Here is a 25317-nt window from a genome sequence, read left to right on the forward strand (position 1 = left end):
TCATCAGTCCATCCATCTTCTTCTGATCTCAGGTTAGTTCCTGATATAAGGTAGGCCCCCAGTCACCTCTCTCTCCAGCAACACTTTGGTTTGTCCCAAACCTTTCTGGTCCTGTCCTTCAGAACTGGAATTGCTTTAGGAGTGGCATTGAAGAGACATTCTGATCTGAGGTCCAAACCATCTCAACTCTGTTTATTGGAAAACACTAATACTTGAAAAGACGCCAATGCAATTTCAAATGTATTTTTCCTACTTTTAGAAGGGATTAGATTCATGAATCTGTGTAGCATAGTGTTTATCATTTTTGCTAATGAATATGGAAACTTGGACTTTTGCAGCAGGTATTTAGGCAGGATTTCACTGCTGTAACACCTGAGCCCTTCCTATTGTATTGTATTGAAATAAGATGCTGTCTCTTTGGCCGAAGCGTATTAAACAGTGTACTTATGCATAGTGACAAAATAATATGTGTGTTTTCCATCCAGGTTAGGACCATTTGTAAACTTTAAGCTTTGTATAATTGTCAAGCTTCCTAATTGGCTGGAGCTGATTTGTCTTTGCAGAAATCTGCTTAATCGTTGCACCGACGGAGGGAAACGGTTGAGAAACATCCCAGCTATTCAGTCGTACTTTGCAGGCTGGAGTAAAGTTGTTGGCTTCAGTTCGCTCAAGCTATTCATGTTACATAATCCTCCCCAACCCACCTTCCCTAATTGAAAACTCCCACTCACTCCAACCCTCTTTCCATTTTGTACAAAAGGTTGCACACACACACATACTCACGCACACACACACACACACACACACACACACACAAGACCTCAGTTTGGCACGGCAGCCATCCAGAGAGGGGCTCCAATCTCGCTGGTTTTCAAAGCGGCCTTTGCTTCTGTCCTTCTGATGGTTGCTCTCCTGCTGCAGTGGAGCAGAAATGCAGAGCGTCCAGCTTTGATATGAATTACTCTCTGATTTTCCACTCTGGGCCTCAAACTCGCTCTGACAAACACACTGTGGATGCAGCATGTAAACAAGACGAGTTCATGTGCGGCAGAACAGGTTGGGCGACTCTTGGCTCCTTGACATTGATGCCTTTCAGTGCGATGTGCGGTAATTTCTCTTTTGGTTGAGTGCAGCCAAACCACAAACACGCCGCAGGACAATGAGGAGCTGAAATCTGATTGGGTGAGGTTGAAAATCCAGTTCACGTTGAATGATTTTGCAAGGTTGACTTGTTAGTAAGAATCAAATAAGCTCCTTTTTTTTCCAGACAACTTTATCCTGTCTATCTTTTTTCTTTTTTTTTTTTTTAACGTCAATTTTTGGTGGAAATTTTCCAGCTATCAGTTTGTGCTTAGCATTCCTTTGTTTGTCCTGCCGGTTACAATTACTTTTTAGTAATTCAGAGACTTTAACATTTCTCAAGATTGTTTTGGAAGAACATTTGTAAACCGTCAAAATTTTCTCCCTTTGGAATTTGACATTAATCTCATTCATACAATAATAATTTTTTTCTTATTTTCATATTAATTTAAAGTGAGAACCAGCAAACAAACAGCGTTAATCATTACACATTTTCTTCTGTCCGAGATAACAGTGGTAAAACCTGCACTAAAACTTATGACTGTTTGAGTTGAAGGTTTAGTGAAATGAGATCATCTTTAATCAAATGATGCAGAGAGAAACCTCATGTGTGCCTTAGCAACAACACCCAAACACCTTGGTGCACGTCTGGGCCTCTGCTGCTTCTCATCTACCTCATACTCATGACAGTTTCAAGAATTGTTGTAAATACAAGTCAGGTTCTGTAGTTTCCAAGAATCCCTCGCCATGAGGTTCCCAGATTTAACACGATCAAATCTACCAAGAGGCCTTCTTGGAGGCTGTTGCACACACAGCTTCTGTGTGGCTATATAAATTAATGTCCAGTGAAATGACCACAAGCTCAGCTTTTGTGCAGTTTCAGGGGAACAGTTTTATATATTTTATTGAAATAATTAACTTGTTTCTCCTGATTCACAGTGAGAGAAACATGTCAGTCCAGGTTGAAGTTAAAAGTTCAACAGTTTTTCTTTGTGCCGTCGTCTTGAGCAGCATCGTGACGCAGCCTGATGTTGTGGTCTTTGCACACGATGCATACATCCAATCTAAAAGTTGCACCTCACAACTGAACTGAGGAACTGTTCATTCATTTGACTCTCATCACCTCTATAACAGACCCGGGGTTTTCTGCAAACAGTTGGCGTGTTCTTCCTGTATATGCGTGGAACTCCGACTTCCTCACACAGTCCTAACACTGCATGATAGATTAACTTGTAACTCTACAGATAGATGAGTGGGTGGACAGAAAGACTTGGACCTTTTGGGGGAAAAAGATAGTAGTCTGTAGATGTCCAACACAAGCAAACATTTCTGCCCAGTGATATATTAGTTAATGGATCACCTGAACGAGATCAATGAGAAGCACTGATGGAGAACAAACTAATAAACTTTAAAGTTATTGGGATTATTTTGTTAGCATTGCAATTGTTTAATTGAATATGATGAACTTGTGCTTTTTATTGATGTTATTGGTCTGACAATACTTCACTTCTTGTTTTTTTTTGTTTGTCTTTTTTTGGATTTTTTGTTTTGTTTTCAACAAAGTTTGAAACAGTATCTTTTATTTGACATATTAAAGATGTGTGAGTATTTCATAGAATGGGACATATATCTATAAATGGTCTTTTCTCAGTGGTTTCTTTCAGCCTGTAGTTTGATGTTCTCCACATTAGTGGTGTTTTTTTTTTTTTTTTCGTTTTTGGTAGGGGATTCCTTAGTTTTCTGGGACGCTATGTCTCAGCTCTTTGAGCAGTGAAGTCGAGGAATGCAGCATATGTGTGTCAGAGATGTGTCTCAGTCTGTGCAGCATTCCAGTCGGTGTTGGAGGAGGTATGTGAATTACGCTTTACAGTGGGGGAATGCGAGGAATCTGCTGCATAAGAAGGCCACTTTTGTTTACCGACACTCCTGAAAAGCCGGTCCTTCTGTGTTTCTGTGTCACTTCCTGGTCAGAAAGCTCCTTGGAGTGATTCTCACTAATGTTTTTGGAAAAGCTTTTTCCAAATCTGCAGCACTCCAGGCTCTGAATGTTTCTAACAATTAGAAGAAATCCGAATCCTGTGTAGTACATGACCAAAATCCCTTTTTGCTCTGCATTAGTTTGCATGATGATGCACTGGATTTGTTCTGTATTATTGCAATGTAGCTTTCAGTTTCACATATAGTTGGTGATAAAAACATGCAAACAGTATTTCTGAAGCCGGAACTTTATTTACTCAGGATGTTTGTGAAGACGGAGCATACCAACTCGAGACTCCAGTATGTAAACGTAACATTAAATTGTTAGTAGGAAAACTTTAAAGCCCAAACACCTGCTGCTGCGGGAGCTTTCAAAGGAAAAAAGTCTCCTGGAAGTTTCTCTGACGTCTCTTGAATGCTGCTTTGTTTTGCCTTGTTAGTCATTTTATCTCTGAAAGACTTCTTTTGTGTTTGTGTTCTTGTCAGATCTGGGACATGAGCGACGACGAGAGCATCTGAAGGGGTGGAGCAGCGGGAGGATTTCACTCCAAAAATATTCTTCACAATACCAAACATCAAGCTCTGTACATTAGACACGAGGTGCGTCGTCACACTTGAGCAGTAATGGTAAAACTAATTCTTCACAAGCGGACAACGAGCTTGGGCTTATTGTGGCGTGTAAAACCATGTTTGCAAAAATTAAGTGTTGACTTGTCTCTTTAAATTGTAAATTATGATCACCACAATAAACGGGTTTAGTTGATTCTGTCAGCAAGGTTTTGACATCTGTTTGCTCATTCAGCCTGGAAAAGAAGAGCATCAGGCACTAAAACACATCCGAGGACTCGCCAGATCCGTCCATCTCATCTTCTGTTTACTAGAGACCCAAACATATACAGAGCAGCTGATACGAAAAGCAGCTTTCAGATCATTCCTGTGAGGAAACCTGCACACAGATGTTTCTGTGCAGCTGGACTGTAGACTGGCGGGAACCAAATCAAGTTGACAAATTAAGATTTCAGAAGTTTTTTGTTTGATTTATTTTTACTTTGCACTGTCCTGTGTCTGCTAACTTGTTTGAGTCTTAAGGCCTGTAAAAAAAAAAAGAAAAAAAAAGCTCAGTGATGAGATCAGTGTTTAAAAGCAAAGCAGAAATTGTGAATGAATAATGTTTCAGCTTAGCTAATTCACTTCTGTTAGTGTTTAACCTAAAAAGTGTAATAAAAAGTTTCCTCTCAGTTTAACATCAAAGAGCTTTAGATGACCGTGTGGTTTCTGTGTAATGGAACTATATGCACTCGACATCCTTCCACACACTCCGTGTGTTTAGTTGCAGAAGTGTCTCCAACTCTTCACACAACCACATGAAAAGAGCTTCAGGACAGAGACACGCAGTCTGTGGTTTAAAAGCACTTTATTGTTCATCAAGGCTATTTTACGTACAAAAAAGGTGGCCTGCCAAAACCTTTTGAGTAGGAGACACAGAGCCACAAAATTTGTTGATTTTTGATACATTATGTCTTACAGTTCAGAGTACTACTACCACTAAGTACATGCTACTTCCACTTCAGAAATCAGACCTGGAACATGTGGAGCAATCAGAGTGAAGACCAACTCCTCTTTGATTTGCCAGCTGAATGTACAACTTAATAAAGATTTATTAAAGGTGGAAAGTGTGGTGGTGGATTCACAGCTAATTTACCACCAAAATTATTGGGGGTGGGGGGGCGGAGATGCCCTTGATCAAAATAGAGGATTCAAATGTGATTCAGCCTCCATCCGTAGAGCAAGACTTAGTTGCTTACATGCATTTTAGATGTAACTGCCAGTGACTTTTGTTTTTACACTTTAATGGTAATCGTTTCGTCAAAGAAAAATAGAAAAAAAAATAGTTCCAAGTTATGTTTTTGTTTGAATGTCTCAGATTTCTGATGAATGTAGACGAACGGGCATGAGTGGAAGTAGCGATTGTCGACGACACATCTGTGTGGCGTAATGTGGTTTCATACATTTACTGTGTTCCTGCACTTGAACCTTTACTCCAGACAAACAAAACTACTGACAAAAAAAAAAGATCAACTTTTTTCACACACACAAAAAAAAAAGAAAATGCAATGATTACAATATAAGGACAGAAAAAAAACAATTAAATAGCTACATATCATTAACAAATTAATTGTTCCTCAAAAAAATACCTACGATTTTTTTTTCTCTGTACATTCGTTACGCACAGCGTAATGATGGTCTCATAGTTACCTAATATAAAAAAAAAGTATTTTAAGTGATTTTCCTACAGTGTGTAGGGAGTGCATGCCAAAGCATAGCTCTCGCCTCCTACCTACAGGGTGGTAGTGAAATGATAAGTAAATGATAGAAATTAAAATCCTCTGGACTTCTAGCCTCTTTCCCTCATGTTTTCTAGCAAGGCGCTCGCTACAGTCGGTTTATATGGAGAGGCGTTGCCGTGAGACCTTAAAGTACGGTGCTGTGTAAAAGTATTTAACCCTTTACAGACTTCAACCGGTTCTGCCAGTTAAATATTCCAGAACAAACCAATTCTAATATCAGATAAACAAAACAGGAGTAAATGTAAAAATGTTCAATTTTACTGTCCTCAATCACTTAAAGTGTACCAAGATGGCTCAGTCAAAGGTCAGTGTTAAAAAAATATTTTTGAAGAAGTGGCCTAATCAAAGTTTGAATTTCAATCCAACTGAGATCTAGTAATGACCTACTAGGGCCATTCATGCATGGAGTGGTCAATGTGGCCAAATTAAAACAACAATAATCAGGTTATTTCCATGGCATTGAAAATGAGTCAATCAGCACCCTGGTTTAGAGTGATTACCTTTTGACAGAAGCTAAGGGTTAGCTTCTTCTTGTTTTACCTTAAGCATAAATAAAATCATCCAAAGATTGTTTTTATAAATACCCTGGTTATATTCATGTGATATTAAAAATGCGACAAAGAAATCTGTAGGGGGACTCACATTTTTGCTGCACTGTAGACTTTAAGTGCCAAGTGAATGTCTGGTGACTCACAGCTTGCGCTAACAAAAGCACAGCTCCTGCAGCTCAGTCTTCGCCACCCCAGCCCGCCTGCCACACCTTGCTAGTCACAGAAAACTCGTAAAACTGTTTTCTTTTCATGAAATCGTTCTGGGTTTCTGTTTCGTCCCATCTGGTTTGGTAGCTGATGATGGAATGTGTGGACAATCCAGAGGACACCTTCCATCTTTGGAACCTTGTAGGATCACCATACTCGCTACCGACTGCTTAACAGCAAACAGTAATAAACCTCATCTATGAACTCAAAGCTCAGTGACGTGAAATGATTCTCCATTCCACTACTACAAGTCTAGGTCTCTCAAACAAAAGCTCTAAATGTTGCTGAAAATGTTACGGCACCCCAAGTAAGTTTGTTCCTTTTGTCTGAAACAAATCTGCTGGATAAAAGAAAGGTGCGTGGAGGGAACGCTGGCTACTGTTGAAGATGCTTGAGGCCTGTAAAAGTTCCCAACTGGAGGAATGTATGCCACCGTGGTGCAGGTTGTACTACAAAATATAATGTAATTAGGCCGGAGAGAAACAAAGCCATTCTTGAGAAAAGAAAGCACTGAACACCAAGTCAAAGCATAAAATGTCAGGTGAGGGAGGTTAAAAGAGCTGCTGGCTAAAAAAAACTAGTTTGCAATCTGTTTAGTTCTCCAATTCCAATATGTATTTAATTGTCAATAAAACACAGACGAATTGTTTTTAGAGGATACATCACCAAATGTATCCAAGCCTTTGAGACTACCTAGTACTCAGGTAGACTCTGTGGGTGTAACAAAAGTTAGGCTAAGAGATGCTTCTGATGAAAACCTGACAGTTTGGATCGACTTGGTGTCTCACACTGAAGTTTGTAGCATCTTGTACCAGCGATGGATCAACATCTGATTAAAACCCAAACCAACAGCAGAACCCAGAGCCAGCCCGACACGAAGACGTCAGGCGTCGTCGTGCCGGGCGGTTTTGAGAGAAAGAAGTCATTATCACCTAACAGAGCCTGTCCGGAGGCCGCCCCACTATAGATGCTTGTTACCATACCAATATTAATGGAAAACAATACAAAAGTATAATAATAACATGGAGTACAACTGACCCAGCAGTGAGTGTATAGTGTCTATGTCTGTTACTGACAACAAAAGAAGTAACAACAAACGTCTCGATGAAAAAAAAAGGTTAATAGTTAAGCTTGAAATGCTAAAAACCCTAATAGATACCAGCTATTTAAAAAATAAAACAAAATACATGCACCTGTAAAAGCATTAATTTACCTTTAAAACCTTAGAAATTATTAAACCACAGTCTGCAGGAGGGGGGACAAAGATAGCAGGGTGTTAGCCAAGTATAATTCTAACACCGGTGTTAGAGTCACATAAACAAAAGGTGTCTTTGAAGAGATTATGATAATCCTCCCCCCCCAGTCAGAAAACCAGGCCATGCCCCCCCACCCCCACCACCTCTTTTCTTTTCGGAAACCACAAAGTGACGTGCAGCGTCATCTATCCCCTCATCAGTGTCAGCAGTTAACGCCTTTGAAACACATCAAAGCAGACGGTTCAGTGGAGCCCAACGTTCGGGTCGGATGTTGAAAGAAAACAAATTCTGGTTTTGTTCACTTGATAAGAGATCGACATTCAAATTTAACTTAAGGGGCGTCAGGCGGGTAGTTCTCAGGGGAAATGTTAGCTCCACCCTCTATCTGGGTCTCATATTCAATACGAACCGTTAAAAGTTCAACTGGGAATAGGAACAGTTTTTAATTTCAATGTTTAACTTTCCCTCCATAAATTAGAGTTACTGGCATTGATTTCCATCTTGCTTATTCTTCAGTCCTTTTGTTCTCACACTCTTAAAGCGTAATCTTAGACAACATCAAGAAGTTGTAAAATACGGTGGAACATAAATTCACCTGAGAAGTGCTTAGATTAGAGGGAAGCTCAGAGCAGTTTCTGTGATGACACTTTGATGTTGATACATTTCTGGACTTTCCCACATCTAGTCCGTTAAAACCCCATCCTGCCTTCAGAGAGTTCACGACGTGGACAGACATTCTGCAGGTAGGTGCTGCTGGAGACTGATCACAGATCAGAAGCCTGGCTTCAAGACGGCAACACACACCTTCCCTTTACTGCTTTTAATTAACTTCTGTCCAAGCAAAGTGCCATGATCTATCTAATGCTTAAAAGTACTTTGTAGCGGGTGACCAAACATGCTTCTAACTGCCCAACGTAACTGGAGTGTGTTTACATTTGTACAAACGACAATGCATGCAAGACTTTGCACACACATGTTGAAGTCGACGAATCTCAGGTAGACTTTAAACGGGAGTTATTGGGAAATCAATGCAGGGCTCCAACACGTGAGATAAGATGTGATTGCATCAATATACACTTTTTAAGCCCCGGTGTGTTCAGAGTCAGATTACAACCCTAACATGTCACCCAAAGCTTTTTAAGCAGTAGTGCAAATCAGACTGAGTCGATCATCTAAGGTCATGTACAACAGCCGAACAGCCAGAGCTCGCGTACAGCAGACGGGTGAGGTGTAGGGGAGGGGCTGCGTGTGTGTCTGTGTGTGTGTGTGTGTGCTTTTCAAGGTGGGCACTGAATAACAGGGGTTGAGGTTTCTTTGGTAGCATGGTAAGGTGGACTGTGATTGCGTTCTAAGGTGTGTTTCTCATTTTTCATTCAAAAGGCCAGGCATGTCAGAACAGAATCAGCTTACAGAACTATTGTTAGCAAAACAGACAAAAAAAAAAGCCAAAGAAGAAAGTGAATAATTAAAACAGTCTTTCCTCTTCTTATGTACATAAAACTACAAACACTTGCTCAGCTCCAAGCCAATCATGCAGGGATGATGAAAAACTGGAAGGAGCAAGCTGACGCGCCAGTCATGTTCCGCTTTTGAATCTTCCTCAGTCAGAACTGATTTTTGTCCGGCAGAGCCAGATAATGGAAGGGAGGTGAGCATGTCTTTATTGCTTGAGTGATCCACAGTGACTGAGCAGGCTTGAGGGTTTTGGCTGTTTTTAGCAGACCAGCAGGCAGGCAGTCCCTCTTGGGAGCTGGTGACAGACCAAAATGGCAGGGGCATGGACCTTGGAGCTGAGATGATTGGATGAGAAGGGGGCGGGGGGATCCTCTCTGCCTTCAAGAGACCACAGACGGGGAGTGGTTGTGATTGACCATGCGACTGTCGGGAGAGGAGTTTGGGCTGCTGCCGGACGACGAGGGACTCCCCTTGTTTTTGATCTGCAGCCAGGTCTCGCCCAGCGCCTTGGCGAAGTGGTCGTCCACAGAGCCAGTGATGGACACAGAGTTGGTGGCGGTGGGCTCGGGCTCCTTGTAGTTCTTCCCGAGGCTGCGACGGAAATGTTCCTCGATAACAGGGTCGCAGTCCGTGTTGGCTGGAAGAAAAGCAGTTCTCGGTCACCAATTTGATAATGAAAAGCGAAACATCCCACATATATTCCGCTTTATGATTTTCTGTGGGCAATTTATTGCCTTAAATTAGTTTGAGAACAAGTAATTTTAGGTCACTGGAAATATCTACTTTACTTCCCGGGGCTTTTTTTATATACACAAAAAGACCGTTTTAAATTTCCCCGTTAACCTCAATGAGATCATTGAAATCCCAGTGGGATCATAAAAACAGCCATTTTAAATTTATTATGGCAAAGAAAATACAACATTCTCAGAAAGTCATGGAGGCTTGAAGTGACTTTTTTAAGTGTTGAAATAACAGACAAGAATGTTTAAGTTATTATTGCCTGCCATAGCGATTCATTGAGAGCAACTCGGTGAACTGCGAATGATCCAAATTCCTAATTGGCCTAAACCAGCAATGAAAGAAGACTGGTTGTCTAAAGAAAACAGATGTTCTAAATAGGAAACTCGGTTCTACATGTTGGTTTGCTTTGAAGAGTTTGCAGTTACTCTTCAAAATAAAAGCACTGATATATCAAATAAAATATTTTCTAAAGTAGAAGCCAAAACAAAAGAGTTAATATTCCATACAACAGATAATTGCTGAAGCAGGTTTAACGTTGCTAAAGTAACTAAAGCAGAGATAAAAAAAAGGGATTATGTTGACCTTTCAAAATAAAAATACACTTCAAAGTAAAATCTTGAATATTCAAGATGGCAGATAATTTTTAAAGTAAGTTCTATATTACTATATTACTGATATTAGTAATACTAATTTCATTGATGAAATGGAAATTATATCTCATGTTAAACTTTACCCATGTATTTTAAAATAATTCTTCAAATTACTGAAAATGTAGGCTTACATATCTAAATGAACTAAGCAAGTAATAAAAAAGCAAAGCTTAAACATTCAGTCTGGTGTGTTTCATGGTTAGTTCAAATCTGGGTTTTTCATTACCTCCAGATATTAACCGGGCATGAAAAAAAAAAAAAAGAAATTCTGGCTTGTTAAAATAAACCTTGCATAATTTCTAAGCTGAATAATCCGTTTTTTTTTTTTGTTTTTTTTCAAATTCACTTGATAATAAACATTTCTTCATAACTGTGTTTGCACTCACTGTTGATTTTTCTGTGGTTGTTGGTGAAGTTGGAGCAGCCGTTGTGGGAGACGGGACACTGCGACAGGTTGCAGTTGCGATTGTTGGCTGCAGCACACGTGATCACCGATGGACGATTCTGAGAGAACAAAAGGCGCTGTGTTCAATAAGAGTTCTAAAAAATGCTGTCCAGCAAATATGCAAGAAACAGTGGGATGGAGAAACGCAAGCAGAATAATTCTGCACCAGTTAAAGAAAAAAAAAAAGAAAAATTCCCCAAAGAGGAAGCAAGACTAACAAAAGCACATTAGTCAGATCGTGACTAAGTAACTAAACCATTTAAGAAAGTGTTCAGCGTTGGAGTCAGAAGAAGCAGGACACGCGTTTTACCTGCTGCCGTTCCACTGCGCTGACCGTGTGCGCCACCGAGGCCATGGTTGCCGTGCTGCTGCGTGGCGTCGCCACCATGCTGTTTTTGGTAAGCGCCAAGGGCTGGTCCATGCCTGCTAACGAGGCCAGGTGGTGGTGGTGGTGGCCGTGGCCATACAGGTGGTTGGCTTGGACCCCCAGATGAACAGGAACAACAATGCGCTCGCTGGGACTCCGCCGATGGTCCTTCACAACAGGGGAGCTGCGGTAGTCTGTCGGTTTCCTGTGAAACGAGAAGAAATCACTTTACCTTAGCAACTACACCTACTTTCTATTTAATCAACAAGTGAGTTTCCCAATTGTTTGACATATTTGTTGATTCATACAAAAAAAAAAACTCAGACGGAAAACTAGTGAAGAAAGAGGAATCAAGGAGAAACGAACAGATTAAAAGATGACAGTACAGTAATGATCTGACACAAACTCAAACGCTAATCTCTCAGATAACTTGGAGTGTTGATAAGCCCCTTTGGTAGAATCACAACCTCTCTCACACAGTGTCTCCATGTGAGCAAGGCAAGGGGAGCTGTCGCCTAAATTTATCCAACATGGACGGATTCCAAACTTATTTCTGCACAGAGGGACAAATGGGCAGCGAGTTCAAAGCTTTAAAGTGATTTCCTTAGAAAAAGAAAATCAGTATTATCTCTCTCTAGTGAGGGAGCAGCCAGCACACTTAATACCCTTGAATATAAAAAAAAAAAAAAAAACTGCAGCCAAAGTTTACTGTCAACATGTGATTAAATCTGCAAACACATTAGAAACGTTCCCCTTTAGAATTAGCTCCATTTCCCTAAACCTCTTTTCTACAACAGTGGGTTGAGTAATTGGGTCATGGAAGCCCAACTGGCCACAAAGAGTGGTCTCTCTTCTCTCCAAAATGTGAGCTCATCCCTGGAAAACCAGAACTGATGATAAGACTTTACACTAACAACACTTTAACACAACACACATTCTGCCAGTTTTTTTTCCAGCTCTGGTGATAACTTTGATATGTTTGTTACACAGCGTTTATACCTGACATTGTGCAGACTCGCTTCCAGTTTAACAGGTAGTGATTATTCCAGTGAGTGCGTCATATGTGGTCCTTGTTCCTTGTGTGAGTGTGTGTGTGTGTGTGAGTGTGTTCCTGTGTTGCTCCATTCCCTTCTGACATTGAGGCCCAATTTGAGGGAGCAAAACGTACTGTACTGCCTTCCAGCTCTTCATTTCTCTCCACCTGCATACCCACTTCAGGGGTTGAGGGGGTGGGCTTATTTATATACAAAACCTACACACACTCCTCGCTTCTACACAGACAAGCACAAGTTTCATATGTATTCACATCCTTATTAAATGTTTTCACATACTGTACAACTAAAAGAACCCAAACATTTTTTTTTCTTAGAAAGGGAGGAAGTGAAATGTTTATGCCTGCATGCTAACACCGTGTTAAAGCAGCTTGTGATATAACTGCAGCATTCAGTCTTCATTCCTTGGAGTCCATCAGGCTCCACCTGCTCACTACCACATTGCCAAAGTTCTCCAAATCTCTCAAATTGTGAGGTTTGGGAATTTCACCCACACATCATGATCCTACCACTACATTTGATTGTAGGTATACTCTCCTTACTCTGATGTCCATGGCTGATTTAGTAATAAATATATCCTAAGAAGCTGTGGGTTAAAAGTTCAAGTTGGGCTTCGTCATAAATGGAAACATTCTTCTGCAGAGTGTTGGCAGGTTTTAGCCAGGCCAGGAAATAAATTATTCGATCCATCTTCTCCTTAGTCTAGACATGTGAAGAATACGGAAGACATATGGGTCTTTTTGTACCATTCTCCTGACTGATGACTTTGAACAAGAGGACAGTCTCATCCTTTGTAACTGGTCTACTAACCATTGCTTTAAGCTAAGGTATAAGAAAAATTGAGTCTGGAAAAAGCGTCTGGAAAATCCTAACAGAACAGCTGAGCTTTACTCACAGTTGTTCAGTTTCAGTATATCTGATGGCAGGTTGGAACTTTTTCCCTCCCAATAAAACTGGCCTTTTAACAGAGAAGTGTTCACTCTATTTTCTATATATAAGCTATTCAGGGTCAACTGAGTAAAAGTGATCTAATTTATTGCAAACTATTCTACAGTATAATGGAGGGTGGAAAACAACTTCATTCTTTTCCAAATAAGTTGTGGAGGCATTTCCTCAAAATGGTGAAGATTGCTTCACTGTGTTGTGAGAGCAAACATTAGACTCTGTGGTGAAAAACCAGGAGGAGCCCTTTAAGGTGTGTTTGGATGCAAAGCAAGTTCAGATAAACAGTTGTAGGACCATGTGACCAGGCAACCTGACTGCTGGGTCAAGCATCTGGAGTCCACAGCACCATCCTCCACAAACAACAGCAAACACAAAACAGGAGAGAGGAGGAAGTGGGGAGCTGCATGTGAATGGTCCAGACCTTTAGCTCATGAAAGCGCGAGCGAGGTTGGTAGTTTCCTTCGTTTGTGCTGAGAGCTTACATGAGCAAAGAGACCCCCCAGTCTTTTTCTCTCCTAATGCTGCCCCCTCTCTTTTTCTCACAATCAGCAGCAAACTTCCTGAGGGTCAACTGAGGGATAGACTTGGCAGGACTTTTATAAACCCAGGCTCACTGCTCACCAACAAGCTCATGTGTTTTTCATTAGTGGCATCAATATCCATTTCCCTTCTGCTAAAAAAAAAGTCGAAGCTTTTTGAACTAAATCATGTAGAGAATAGGTGTGTTGTGCAACTCTTATTTTATCTCCAGATGTAACCAATACCCGAGCCTAGAGGGAAGACGACAGACGAGTCACAGTTTGACTGTCATCACTGCCAAGGAGCAGCCATGCCCACATCCTCATACAACAGGGCAGTCGTCACAGGAACCAATGACTGGGGATTAACAAATCTGCCTAATGAATGGCATGGCTGCTGAATCAATCTGCCCCCTCGTCTTTCTGTGGCTTGTGACTACCCACTAAATCACACTTCATGTCAGGGTTCAGGCTTTTAAAGCCCAGCCTGTGTCCTTGTCTCCACTACTCACCTCTCAATTCTTATTGAAAGGTCCCACTGGGAGGACGGAGGAGGAGGACATTAGGGCAGATAGAGAGAACTGTTCATGAAACAAGGACCTGAGATAAAACGAGGTGGATTATAAAACACAATAAAAACTCTAGTTGGGAAAAAGGAACAGTCTCTGGAAAATAAACATACACATGTATATTTTTGTAGAGTTGGATTGATTCATTTTTTCCCTGATCTATATTGTTTCCTGGTTTTCTTTGAATTCTGAACTGATTCAGATTTGGAAAGTTTTAATCTTTTTCAGGAGTATGACACAAACAGAAAAGTGTGCCGAAGGTTCTTTTTAAAATACTCCCCCCCACCCCCAGTGCAAAACTGCTTTTGTTTATCTCATAAAAGTAACCATAACCTTTATCCAATTGTTTTTTATTAAATACAAAGCATGCATCAAAGTTTACAACAGAAAACGGTGGAAATTCTATTTAATCCAATAATCAGAGTCGATATAAAAAACAGATCCCAACTGATTATTATTAAATGTATAATAAGAGGATGTCAGCCAGTTTTATGTCATTTTACCACACAGCAGTGACGCTCACACACAGTCGTGTTTATATGGATGAGAAAAGAAAAACAAAACACCCAATGACAAATTATAACCGACATTTACTACACATTAGGACAGCAACGCTCTATTGTACTCTCAAAGTGAAGGTTGTAATGACAATCTTTTAAATTCGGCTTTTTTCATGAACCGTGTAACTGAACATCAGAATGAACTCGGCAGGAGAGTAAAACAGAGCAAATATCTGTTTTGAGTCTGTCCTATAAAGTCTTGGGTTTGTGCAGCATGGCATTAGTGGTAGTCACTGTGGTTGGGACTCACTGCAGGATCCCTTAATTTAAAACCCAGAAATTCAAAGCCCTCAGTACATAAATGATACGGTACAATATCTTGAACAATATTAAACGCTCAGATCTGTCATTAAGTAGAGGTTTTAGAGGAGCCAGTTGAAAGGAACCCCGTCTTTAAGTCAACCTCAAGTTTCAGATCACAATTGTGCATTTCAATGACTGAAAGGGTCAAAAATACCTGTTTTGGGCCCGTTTTCAACAACTCAAAACTAGAAGCATGTATATAAAGCAGAAAACTAAAATTGTCTTTAAGTTTTAGGAGTGAAAGTTTGAGATAGAACTCAAGCTATTGAAGGAAAAGCTCTGCTTTCTCTTGTGGCAAATGCACAGGGGCTATAAAAGTTCTACACTTTTTCTCACAGTTCTGCTCTGAAGTCTTCAGAAAAATCTTTCCAGCAAATATTTGGTTGGGCACATGTTCACTTCCTACTGAATAAATTCAAGAAGAGAGAAAAAAAAAGAGAGATACAGACAGGAAACATCTGGAAAGAATAAAGACCTAAAAGACAGAGATACATAAAAAACAGGAAGCAGTGTGAATTCACCAATTGCTATATAATGTATATAATGATCTTAACCCAGTTTATTCTGTTGAATCTTTATAAGTGAGCTGCAGTAATATTTGAACCCTTTCTAATAAAATAAACAACACAAACTTCTGTATTTTAATCCAACAATGTGTGTCTATCTAAATTTAAAAAAAAAAATAAAAGACCAGTTTCCACATGTTTTCTGATGCTGATAGTAAATTCTGACAACCTAATACTGCATAAATACTGAGAAATCTGGCAGGTTTTGTAGCTAAGTGATAGCAGAGAAACTGGTTGGTTATCAGAGCTGGAGCTGATTGAATATGGGAACAACCACAAGAAGGCTAAGATAACAACATGAACACAAAAAGCCACACATGCTGAAAAAAGGAAGAAAAAACCTGATCCTTCCCTCTTCCCCTCACATGCTCATTACATAAATAGTCTCATGTAAAACAAGAGCATAACAATGACTTCCCCAGGCTTGGACACGCATACAAACACACCATAACCTTGGCCTCTTATTTTCTTCCAACAAAGCCTCTGGAGTAACATCCTTGAGAAAAAAAATGTTCTGGAGTTCCCAGTAGAAGGCATCTGTATTTCTGCATGCTGGCATACTGGATTTGCCTATATTCTTGCTGTATGGATAGGTTTTGAGGGGTACAGGACATAAACACAATGTGGATATGTCAGAAATTCAAGAAAAACTAAATTTTCTTCAATAATAGACTATCAAATTGACGGTCATGCTTCATTTGTTGTTTTCGGAGCAAAGAAATCATGTTTTCATAAACGGTAATTCCATCTAGGATTCAGTTCTACTGGGAGTCAAAGTTCTACCTCTATCTCATCTAACATTCTCCAATCAAAACAATACCTGGCTGTGTTACTGGCACTAAAGTTGAAGGAAAAATGAGACGGCTGAAGACTTCTATACTGGTGGCTCTGAAACTCCAGAGTGGTGCAGAGGCAAACAGGCTGCAGCAAGCTTCCAGTCTGCAGGCTCCAGTGGGCAGGATAAGGCTTCTTTTGTTCAAGACTCCTCCTACTCCTCAGAGAAAATGAGAAAGTATTCCCTGCTGTCTGACCTCACCCCACACAGATGCACAGATGCACACACAAATAGGAACACGCACATGCATGTATGGGCAGCAGAATGCATTACATGTGAATAACTTCTAAAGCAGATGCAGCCTCAGTGCAGACAAAGAGCCTGCCACTAAAACTGTCAATGCCCAAACAGGGTTTGTTTGAATTCAATTAAAGATTTTAATATACTTTACTTCATGAAAAGGTGGAACTGTACTAATAAGATCGAGTCTGCTGGGACAAATACATTAGAGCTAGATTTTGGATTTCAAAGAAAAGTTAAATAACTTTGTTTTTTTCTTGTTTATTATTCAGTTACAGTAAAAGTTTAGGAAAGTTAAAATGTTCCTTCATTTCCTCACAAGTTCCTCTAACTAGGCATCTTCTTAAATCAGAAGATTTCCCGCCCACCTATTTCTGCACACTGATGGTCAGCTGGCTAAAACAAAACTATCATTGGTTATTGCCAACAACAAAAACAAATGAAGCTGTTCGAAAAATATACAGGGTCAAGAAAAACACCAACAGCCATGGCCAGGAAACTGAAGTAGTACCATCCATCCATCCATAACTCTAGCAAGGGCTTACTCTTTATTGTTGCTTAATTCTTTAAACAGAAATAAATGGTACAGATAGGATTATTATTACATAAAATTTAAGTTCATGTAATTTTAGCAGATTTAGGAATGACTCTGGCAATCCTGTTTTACATTTAAAAAAAACCATGGTATACCATGTTTAGTATTTTTCTTGTGAATACTGACAGAAATATTTTGCTCAAGGTTATTATACAGTTAGATTCTCATGCTAGTAGGTCTACTAAATTTAACTAACTGCATAAATAAAACATCTTATTACATCTACTTTAAATACATTTCTGGGGCATGAAACCGGTGTCAACATTGAAAATATGATTGACAAAACATACAGAAGAAAACTAAAACCTAGTTTGCACAAAGATCCATTTATCAGCATACATAGAAGATTTACAATCGATTTTACACATTCAGCAACATGCAGCTGAGCTGCCCCCTCTGCATATCAGAACTGTGTGCATGCATGTGTGCTTGTGGTATTCACCCTGCAGTGTTTTTAAGAAAAGTATTTTCACAAACTATTTTTAGTGTGAATTAGTGAACCCATCATTCTTCACTCCAGTGTAAACACTGCCTTCAAGTCAGAGGCTAACTCTGGCGGCTGGTTTCAACAAGTCAGTCAGCCGTTGACTTTACCAGGGAATGTATGTCCTTAGAGAAACTTCAGAGTAAATGACTAAGGCTGAGTGAAAGGAAACAAGGTCTCCAGGGTAAAAATATATCTCCATAACAATTAAAGCTCTATATTTACTACCAAGTTGAAGCAAGGCAAGTGGAAATTTTAACTTGTTGGAGCTTAACCAATACCCTGAGCGATCAACTCACTTCAAGGTCAAATTACAAACTGTGAAATTGTGAATACTATGGTAGCACAGCCCTAAATGTCATTTCTACAACAGTTTCATCTTTTAAAAACTAAGCTCTAAGCAAAGAAATGGCTACAAGAGAAAGTGACTGTGGCAAAATGAGAGCTGATAGAACAATAAGTCCTTTGGTACTTTGACTCAGAGTGCCAGAACCAAGTTCAACTTGTTCAACTCATGATGCACAAGTAGGCGCATGTGGTAATAAATACATGAAAATTCAACCGCAGAGTGCATATAAAGTGGATCATAAAGTGACAAACAACAAGAGAACAATACACAGTGAGGACGATAGATAATAATTCTTAACAGTAAGCGAGATAACAGCACAGATCAAGACAACCACTTGATTTTTATATGGGCCCTTCCAGGAACCGGGTCAAATAACATCTTCCCTTTAGGTCTTATTTCAAACAAACAATGATATGGAAAATGTTCTTTTTATTTTTCTTTTGGCAATGAAGGTAAAGAAACTAACTCCCTGAGCTTTTGGTTTATGAACATATCAACCAACAGCATATACTTTTTGGCATAAAGAGGAATGATTTTGTAAATCCTTTATTTTCTGACGGCTTCAAAACTATTTACTCTCATATAACCTACATCATTTTTGCTTCATGTTTAGTCTGCACAAAACAAGAAGTTAGCATTGTCCAAAAATCTGTGTGTCTTTACACATTTCAATTGTGTATATCTTGACTAACTGGTGGAAACAAGTGTGCACAGCTCTTTCTATTGGTCTGTTTGTAATAAATAGCAGTGGCTAGTCTCCATGAATGACTCAGCCCTGATGGCCACCTAGTCTGAAGTGGGAATGTGGAAATATTACATGAGTTATCTTTCTGTTATGCAGTCAACTATTTCACAGCCTTCAGAGTAAGATCCAGCTTTAAGAGGCATCTTACTCTGCAGAACCAACTAAACCTGGCACAGAATCCTGGAGTCCAAACTGGGACTTCTGAGAAAACGGCCCCGTACTGCAGCTCACCCAGCCAACAGAAACACTTAGCAAGCACAGGCAAAACTCAATCTGGTAAATATGAGGCGACTCCACTAACTAACTCCAATATCTATGGAGTCTGTGAAAAAGAGGATAGATAAAGACCAATAGTGACATTCAAAATCTTATATGAGCGTATCATATGAGCATATCTTAGTATGTACTCACAGCTGTGCAGCAAACAGGCGACTCATCTTAGCTACGTGCTCATTGTCATCCATGTCACTGTCCCCCTGGTCCCCACTGAGCTTCCTCTTGGTGGGGCTGATGGGAGGAGGGCCAGTCCTGTGGCTGGAGATTGAGGAAGAAGAGGACGACGAGGAGGAAGACGAGGATAGCGACAAGGACTGGAATCTGGGGTCCCCTCTTAACGCTGCCTCACCTGCAAAGGGAAGAAAGACAAATATGTACATATGAATTAGAGACAAAACTTCACCAATGGCTGTGACTTTTGCAATTTCAAATAGCACAAAAGTTATACTTCCAACCTTATAATCAGCAGTTATTCTAAGTGACATAAATCATGTCCAAATGTTAAGTGTTATATTGCTTCTTCAAACAGGTCGACTGCAAATTAAGCTTGAAGACAGAGTTTTTCTGTCCACCTTGTTTAAGCTGAAATTTTGGATGTTGTTGACTTCTTCAGTTTGCTGAGCGAGGCATAAACCCCTGGCATCAGCAGCGTATCTGGTCAGCAACGTTGTGGGGGAAATAGCTGTGGAGAGACTTCATATACACGTGTGTGGTGTGAACTATTTCTCTATCCGCAGCCTTGTCCTGGTACAGAGGGCCTACAGAGTTGTCAGTGAGTGGGAGTTCAAGCAAGAAGGGATAAGGAAAACTACTACTGGCTCAGTCTCAGCAAGGGGACTTTCCACTGCTTCGTTCAGCCTCACGCATCTCACTGAATTCACCCCAAACAAAACAAAGTCTGCATTAACTCTCCCTTTCTGACAGGTTGCTGCTTATACTGAAACTTCTCACCTGCACCGTTCTCCTTCAATTTAAACCACCTTCTATCAAAAAACAGTACTAAAATGATCAAATCCCATGCAAAGTTTTTTTTTTTTTTTTTTTATTATTTGGGAATTGTAGAAACACATTTAAACCTAAATTAATGGAGAGTGGCAGCTTTGCAATGGTTAAACGGTTTGAAATAAATTGCTATAAATATTTATGCTTATTCCACACAGCTGGTGGCAAAAAGAGGTCATAAAATATGATGGAAATTTGGCTCAACTTATCTGAGAATCACTGGATCACTCAAGGCAACAGAACACATACACTAACAAGATCAAGGTCATAAAACATCCAATAAAATGTCTTGCACAACTCCATGTATATTTAGTTTTTGCATGGCCTCAGAAACATAGCAGCAGCTCCTCCCCCGTCTCTGGCATGTTCCTGCTTGCAATTCTGTGACCATGGCAACAAGGGTGACATCACTGTTTTTTGGCAGGGCAGAGGGATAGCAATAAAGGAGGAAGAGTGTGACACTGCACTGCCCAATCAGCATCCAGCAGATAAAGACGCTTATTGTTGAGCACGATTTCACACAGAGGAAAGTGGCGAGTGTTTTCCAAAAAAGCGAGAAAAACATTTTAGGGAGTTAAAAAAATGCTGCCAACTAAACTCTTATTCTTAAAAAAAAAAAAGTGCTTCTCTTTAGTTGGTCAAAAGCAACACAATTCAATAAATTAAAATAAGCACAAATTTAGAAATGTGCCAGTTTAACCTATATTTTCATAATTCCATTAAATAAGTGACAATATTGAATTTTGATACAATTATGATCATATTATTAATGTGTGATTACATTTTTAAACCATTTATTTAATTAACTGTTGAAATCATTCATTAAAACTTTAATCCAGTATCTGGTTAAAAAAAAATATCACAACTTTTATTGTCTTACAATTATGTTATATTTCCGGCCCCCACAATAAACAATAAATATGTTTATTGTGGGGGCCACAATAAACATATTTAAAATGTCAGTATGGTTCATGAAGTAAGCGCCAACATTAGATTGGCTAAGTTTAATTTAAAGTTTAATTATACTTCAGTTATTGCAAGACTTACTTGTATACTGAATTGAGGAACCTTTGGATCTTCTGTATCTGTGGTTTGCTCCATACAAATTCAGTTTATGTTCACAGTAGAAGAAATATTCCAGATTGAAACATGCGAAATAAATCAACTTGCACTCGGAATATGAAACACTTCAACTTCCATGCCCCCTTTTTTCATCCCAGAACTTCAACAGTGAAAATGTTCAGTGTATTTTCTTTGCTGATAAAAGCAGGCAGAATAATATTAATACACAGGCAGAGGGACACGATGACATTAGAACAATGCTACAAAGGAGCAAAACAGTTTGTGCAATTTCTAGCAATTTAGCTTTGAATCAAAGGACAGATGGGAACAAGAAAATAACACCTCCTACCATTACAGAATGAAAAGAACAAAACACTCTCTGATTCATATAAAAACGAGCAGGAGCACACACTTTACATCTGGGATAAAATGCTCTGCATAACTGCCAGTTTTTCAGTGTGGTCTGTTTTTATTAAAAGTGCCATATATTTTTCCCATTAAAACAGTAGAATGAAGACAGCACTCTGAAGTTAAACTCCACTCCATCCCCCCCCGCCTGGTCTCCCAGTTCATTAGGTCTACATGATCAAAGCTTTTTTCTCTTGATAGAACTTCAAACGGCTTGGAATCAGGATGAGATTGGATTACAAACTGAGGTGAACCTCTCTCTCTCTCTCTCCGTCTGTCTCCTTCCGCTCTTCTCTCTCAGCTTACTGTCATCCCTCCTGGATTCTTAAAGTTTTAGTCTTCTGGGTTTTTTTTTTATTTTTTCTTGAACAGCAAAATAGTTATTTTTGACAAAGTTTCTTTGTAACTCAGTCTTTGGGTTGATTTATTTTCTAACTATGTAGATATTTTACAATGTCCTTAATAAAAAGTGCACATAATGTTCTCGGGTCAGTAAGCTGAACTTTTAAATCCAATATTAAGTGCATTTCAAAGAAGTTGACAAAAGTGCTTTGAGGTACAATTTAAGCAACTATTTTGTTTCCAGCTCAACAGTATAATCACTAGTTCTGTATTGCATTCCTCTTGTCACTGTTTGGCCAACAAGGGCCAGAAAAACTGAATATAAAAATTAGTGCCTACATTTTGTAGGGTAATCATTCAATTCAAACACTGGCATCCAATCAGGGAGTCATGACTAAAACCTGCTTAGCATAAAAATGTCATTTGTGAAATTAAGTGGAAGCAATAGGTTTATAATTTGGCACAAATATGAAATTCAAGATGTACTAGTCAAGAGATTAAAATCAGCCAGCCTTTCTTGTCTATGATATTGTTCTGCCTTCCAGCACACCAATAAACAGAATATGGTGTTTACTTTCATTAAAAATAAAAAATAAACTATGAAAGAGTGATTTGGTATAGAATTCACTGGTACTGTGAACCGGGATAACCGGGATAATCTTCATTTCAAGTTGGATTCAAAAACCACCATCTAGGAAAACTTGCAGTATCATGTTTCAGACTTGGGAGGAAGAGAATCAGAATTGGTAGAAACTGGAATGGCCAGGTCAGATCTCAAAAAAGCCAGAAACTAGCAACTAGCTGGAAATAAAGAGAATCACTTGATATCCAGCAGTGACAAGATACTTTCAAATGACTCCTTTGGGTTTTCATGAACTCATAGCAGAGCATCATTTGACAATGTCACTGCATGTAAACAACATAAGGCTGTCACCAAGGATAAACATGGGTTAAATATCACTTTGTACAAGACCTGACAGATTTGTGCAAAGCAGCCTATCTTTAAAAAATAAATAAATAAATAAATTCATCCAAACTCAGAACTGAAATTAATCAGACTCAGAAGATTACTGAGTCTCTTCTCTTAAATTAACAAGTCTTGAGGCCTCAACAAATGAAAACTCTTTTTAAATACCCTGATTACAAGCTGAAAGTAAAATTTACAGTAATCAGTGGAGCATAAACATCAAACTCAGATTAAATGTTTGGATAACTGAATGAAGCTCTACAACTTATAGTAAATGTAGTTCCAGAAGGTGATTAAAGACAAAACTACCGACTCATTCAAAAGAACAGAAATGCTGCTTTATGGTATGAATGGAAGGATAGTTCAACAAACTTAAAAATAAAAGCAAAAAAACAATCATAATAAATGTATAACAGACCCAAACTTAAGCATTCACATTCTTCTCAAAGTGTATGGCTCCACGTGTTAAATAAACACTGTAATGCTTGAGATTGTAAAGAAGTGTCGACAATGACAACAATGTGATAGCTTTAGAATCGATCTAAGGCTATAAAGACAAAGCACCAGTATGAGCATGCGTGTGTGTTTGCCAGGAAATGTGTTTGAGTAGGTGTGCTCATGCATACAATAACAAGTCAGGACACCCACAGCATCACACAGTTCTTCCAAATCTTTCCTTGGCTCAATGTGTTTGAACTTAAAGAAACTGAAAGAAAAGCCGTTTACCACCAAGGTCATTAGCCACTTCTTTTATCTTTTTTCTTATCAGCAGGCACATGACGGACACAGATTTTAGTTTAGTTCACCAAGATCAGCAAACAATTAACTGGATTCAAGTTGAAGTAAATGCTTTCTGAGACACATTGCAAATGAAGCTTTATAAACACAGTAATCATTGACCAGTGCCAGGTTTATCTGCAACATCTTTAAAGCACGTTTTTGAGAAGCAGTCTAAAATTTCTGTCATGTGTTCAAACCACAAGCCAATATGTCAAAATAGAAGATTTCATCTTTCATGGTGCAGAACAACTCAGGGACAAGGCAGGTAAGAACTTGCATGATCAACCCCATAGAAGCTGTCTTATGACTAAAATTATCTACCACGGGGCAATGTGGGCAAATGCCTGGGGCGCCCCCTGCAATGGATGACAAAAATAAAGTATGATGCAGGCTTAGGATAACCAACCATGTGGAATTTAATAAAAGGCTCCTGAGATATTGATTAGTTATCAGTCAAAATATCAAAATACACCATCATGATTGGTGAATGTGTAGTCGGGGTTGGCCTAAGATCTGTACCTGTACTTACTGAAGCATATCTACAGTTTCCTGGTGCAACGCTGAGCCACATTTAATGATTTAAATGTTCTGGATACTGGTCACTTTGTCTTTAACCATGTCATAATGGTGTGGTTGGTCATTTTGGACCACTTTTTTTTGTAAAAACAACTGATAAGTTAAACTTTGTAACTTATTAAAACTTGCCATAATGAACTAAAGAAATATGATTGTGTGATTACAGTAAATAATGTCTACAAACTGGAGGTCACTCAAATTATTCCTTGTAAACTTGATCTACTTTTTCCTAAAACTTAAAATAGAGTGCCTCATAAAATATGTCGTTTGTTGATATGTTTACCAATTGAAAAAGTACTAGTTTGAGGTATCCCACAGCTTTGCGTCAAAACTTATTTAATTTGAAAGATCCTAACATAAACATTTAAACAATACCAAGATTACGTATCTAGGTAAAGAGTAATTTGAAATCAATCATGGATGTTTATTGTTGTTACATAGATACTCAAAAACACTATCAGACTACTAATTATCAGAGTTAGAAGTAAAGAATACGTATGTAAATAATTTTTACTGTAATTACTTTGTGAATTTGGCTTATCATAATAAAGTTCACCTGGAATAAAGAAGTGGTTATTTTGGCCATTGGTAATCATAGGTATAAATAATATGGCATTTTTTCAGTTGGAAGGGTTTGACATGTTTTGTGCCTTCAAGTAAAACTGAGTTTCTGAGCATAAGTGGTTAGTTTAAGGGCAAGCGAGTTTTAGCGCCCAGGGCCGCAAAAGATGTTAATCCAGCTCTGGATATGACGAGAATTAAACTGCTTAAGGTTCCTGCTTTTCACCTACAGGACAAACATACCTCTAACCTTTATTCCAGAGAAAATAGAAAGATAGGAACATATTTCTGTAGAAAATATGACAACAAGAGCAGAAAAACGAACATCAGAATCTGATTTATCTCAAACTGATAAACTACACTACAACTGAAACTACTGTAAAACAACAATAAATCACCACACACAATAAACAACGTTATTCCGCCCAATCTGAGTTTCATTAACGAACCTCAATTAAAATAAAATAAAATCAATAAATCAGACAGCCCGTAAAAAATAACTTTT

General features: G+C 38.9%; 1 protein-coding gene across 3 annotated transcripts in view; it reads right to left on the reverse strand.

The window, feature by feature from the left end:
- Nucleotides 1-4454: 4454 nt before the first annotated feature.
- vgll4b (vestigial-like family member 4b) overlaps nt 4455-25317 on the reverse strand; it is a 37562-nt gene continuing 16699 nt past the window's right edge. For all 3 annotated transcript variants that reach the window (XM_016670430.1, XM_007549423.2, XM_007549415.2), the window contains 4 exons: nt 19250-19463; nt 11021-11282; nt 10652-10769; nt 4455-9511 (listed from right to left, as the gene is read on the reverse strand). In XM_016670430.1, the coding sequence (XP_016525916.1) occupies nt 9255-9511; nt 10652-10769; nt 11021-11282; nt 19250-19463 (851 nt within the window). In that variant the 3' untranslated portion in view covers nt 4455-9254. The remainder of the gene's footprint in view (nt 9512-10651; nt 10770-11020; nt 11283-19249; nt 19464-25317) is intronic.

This window comes from Poecilia formosa, unplaced genomic scaffold (genome assembly GCF_000485575.1).
Source record: "Poecilia formosa unplaced genomic scaffold, Poecilia_formosa-5.1.2 Scaffold2, whole genome shotgun sequence".
Classification (NCBI taxonomy): Eukaryota; Metazoa; Chordata; class Actinopteri; order Cyprinodontiformes; family Poeciliidae; genus Poecilia; species Poecilia formosa.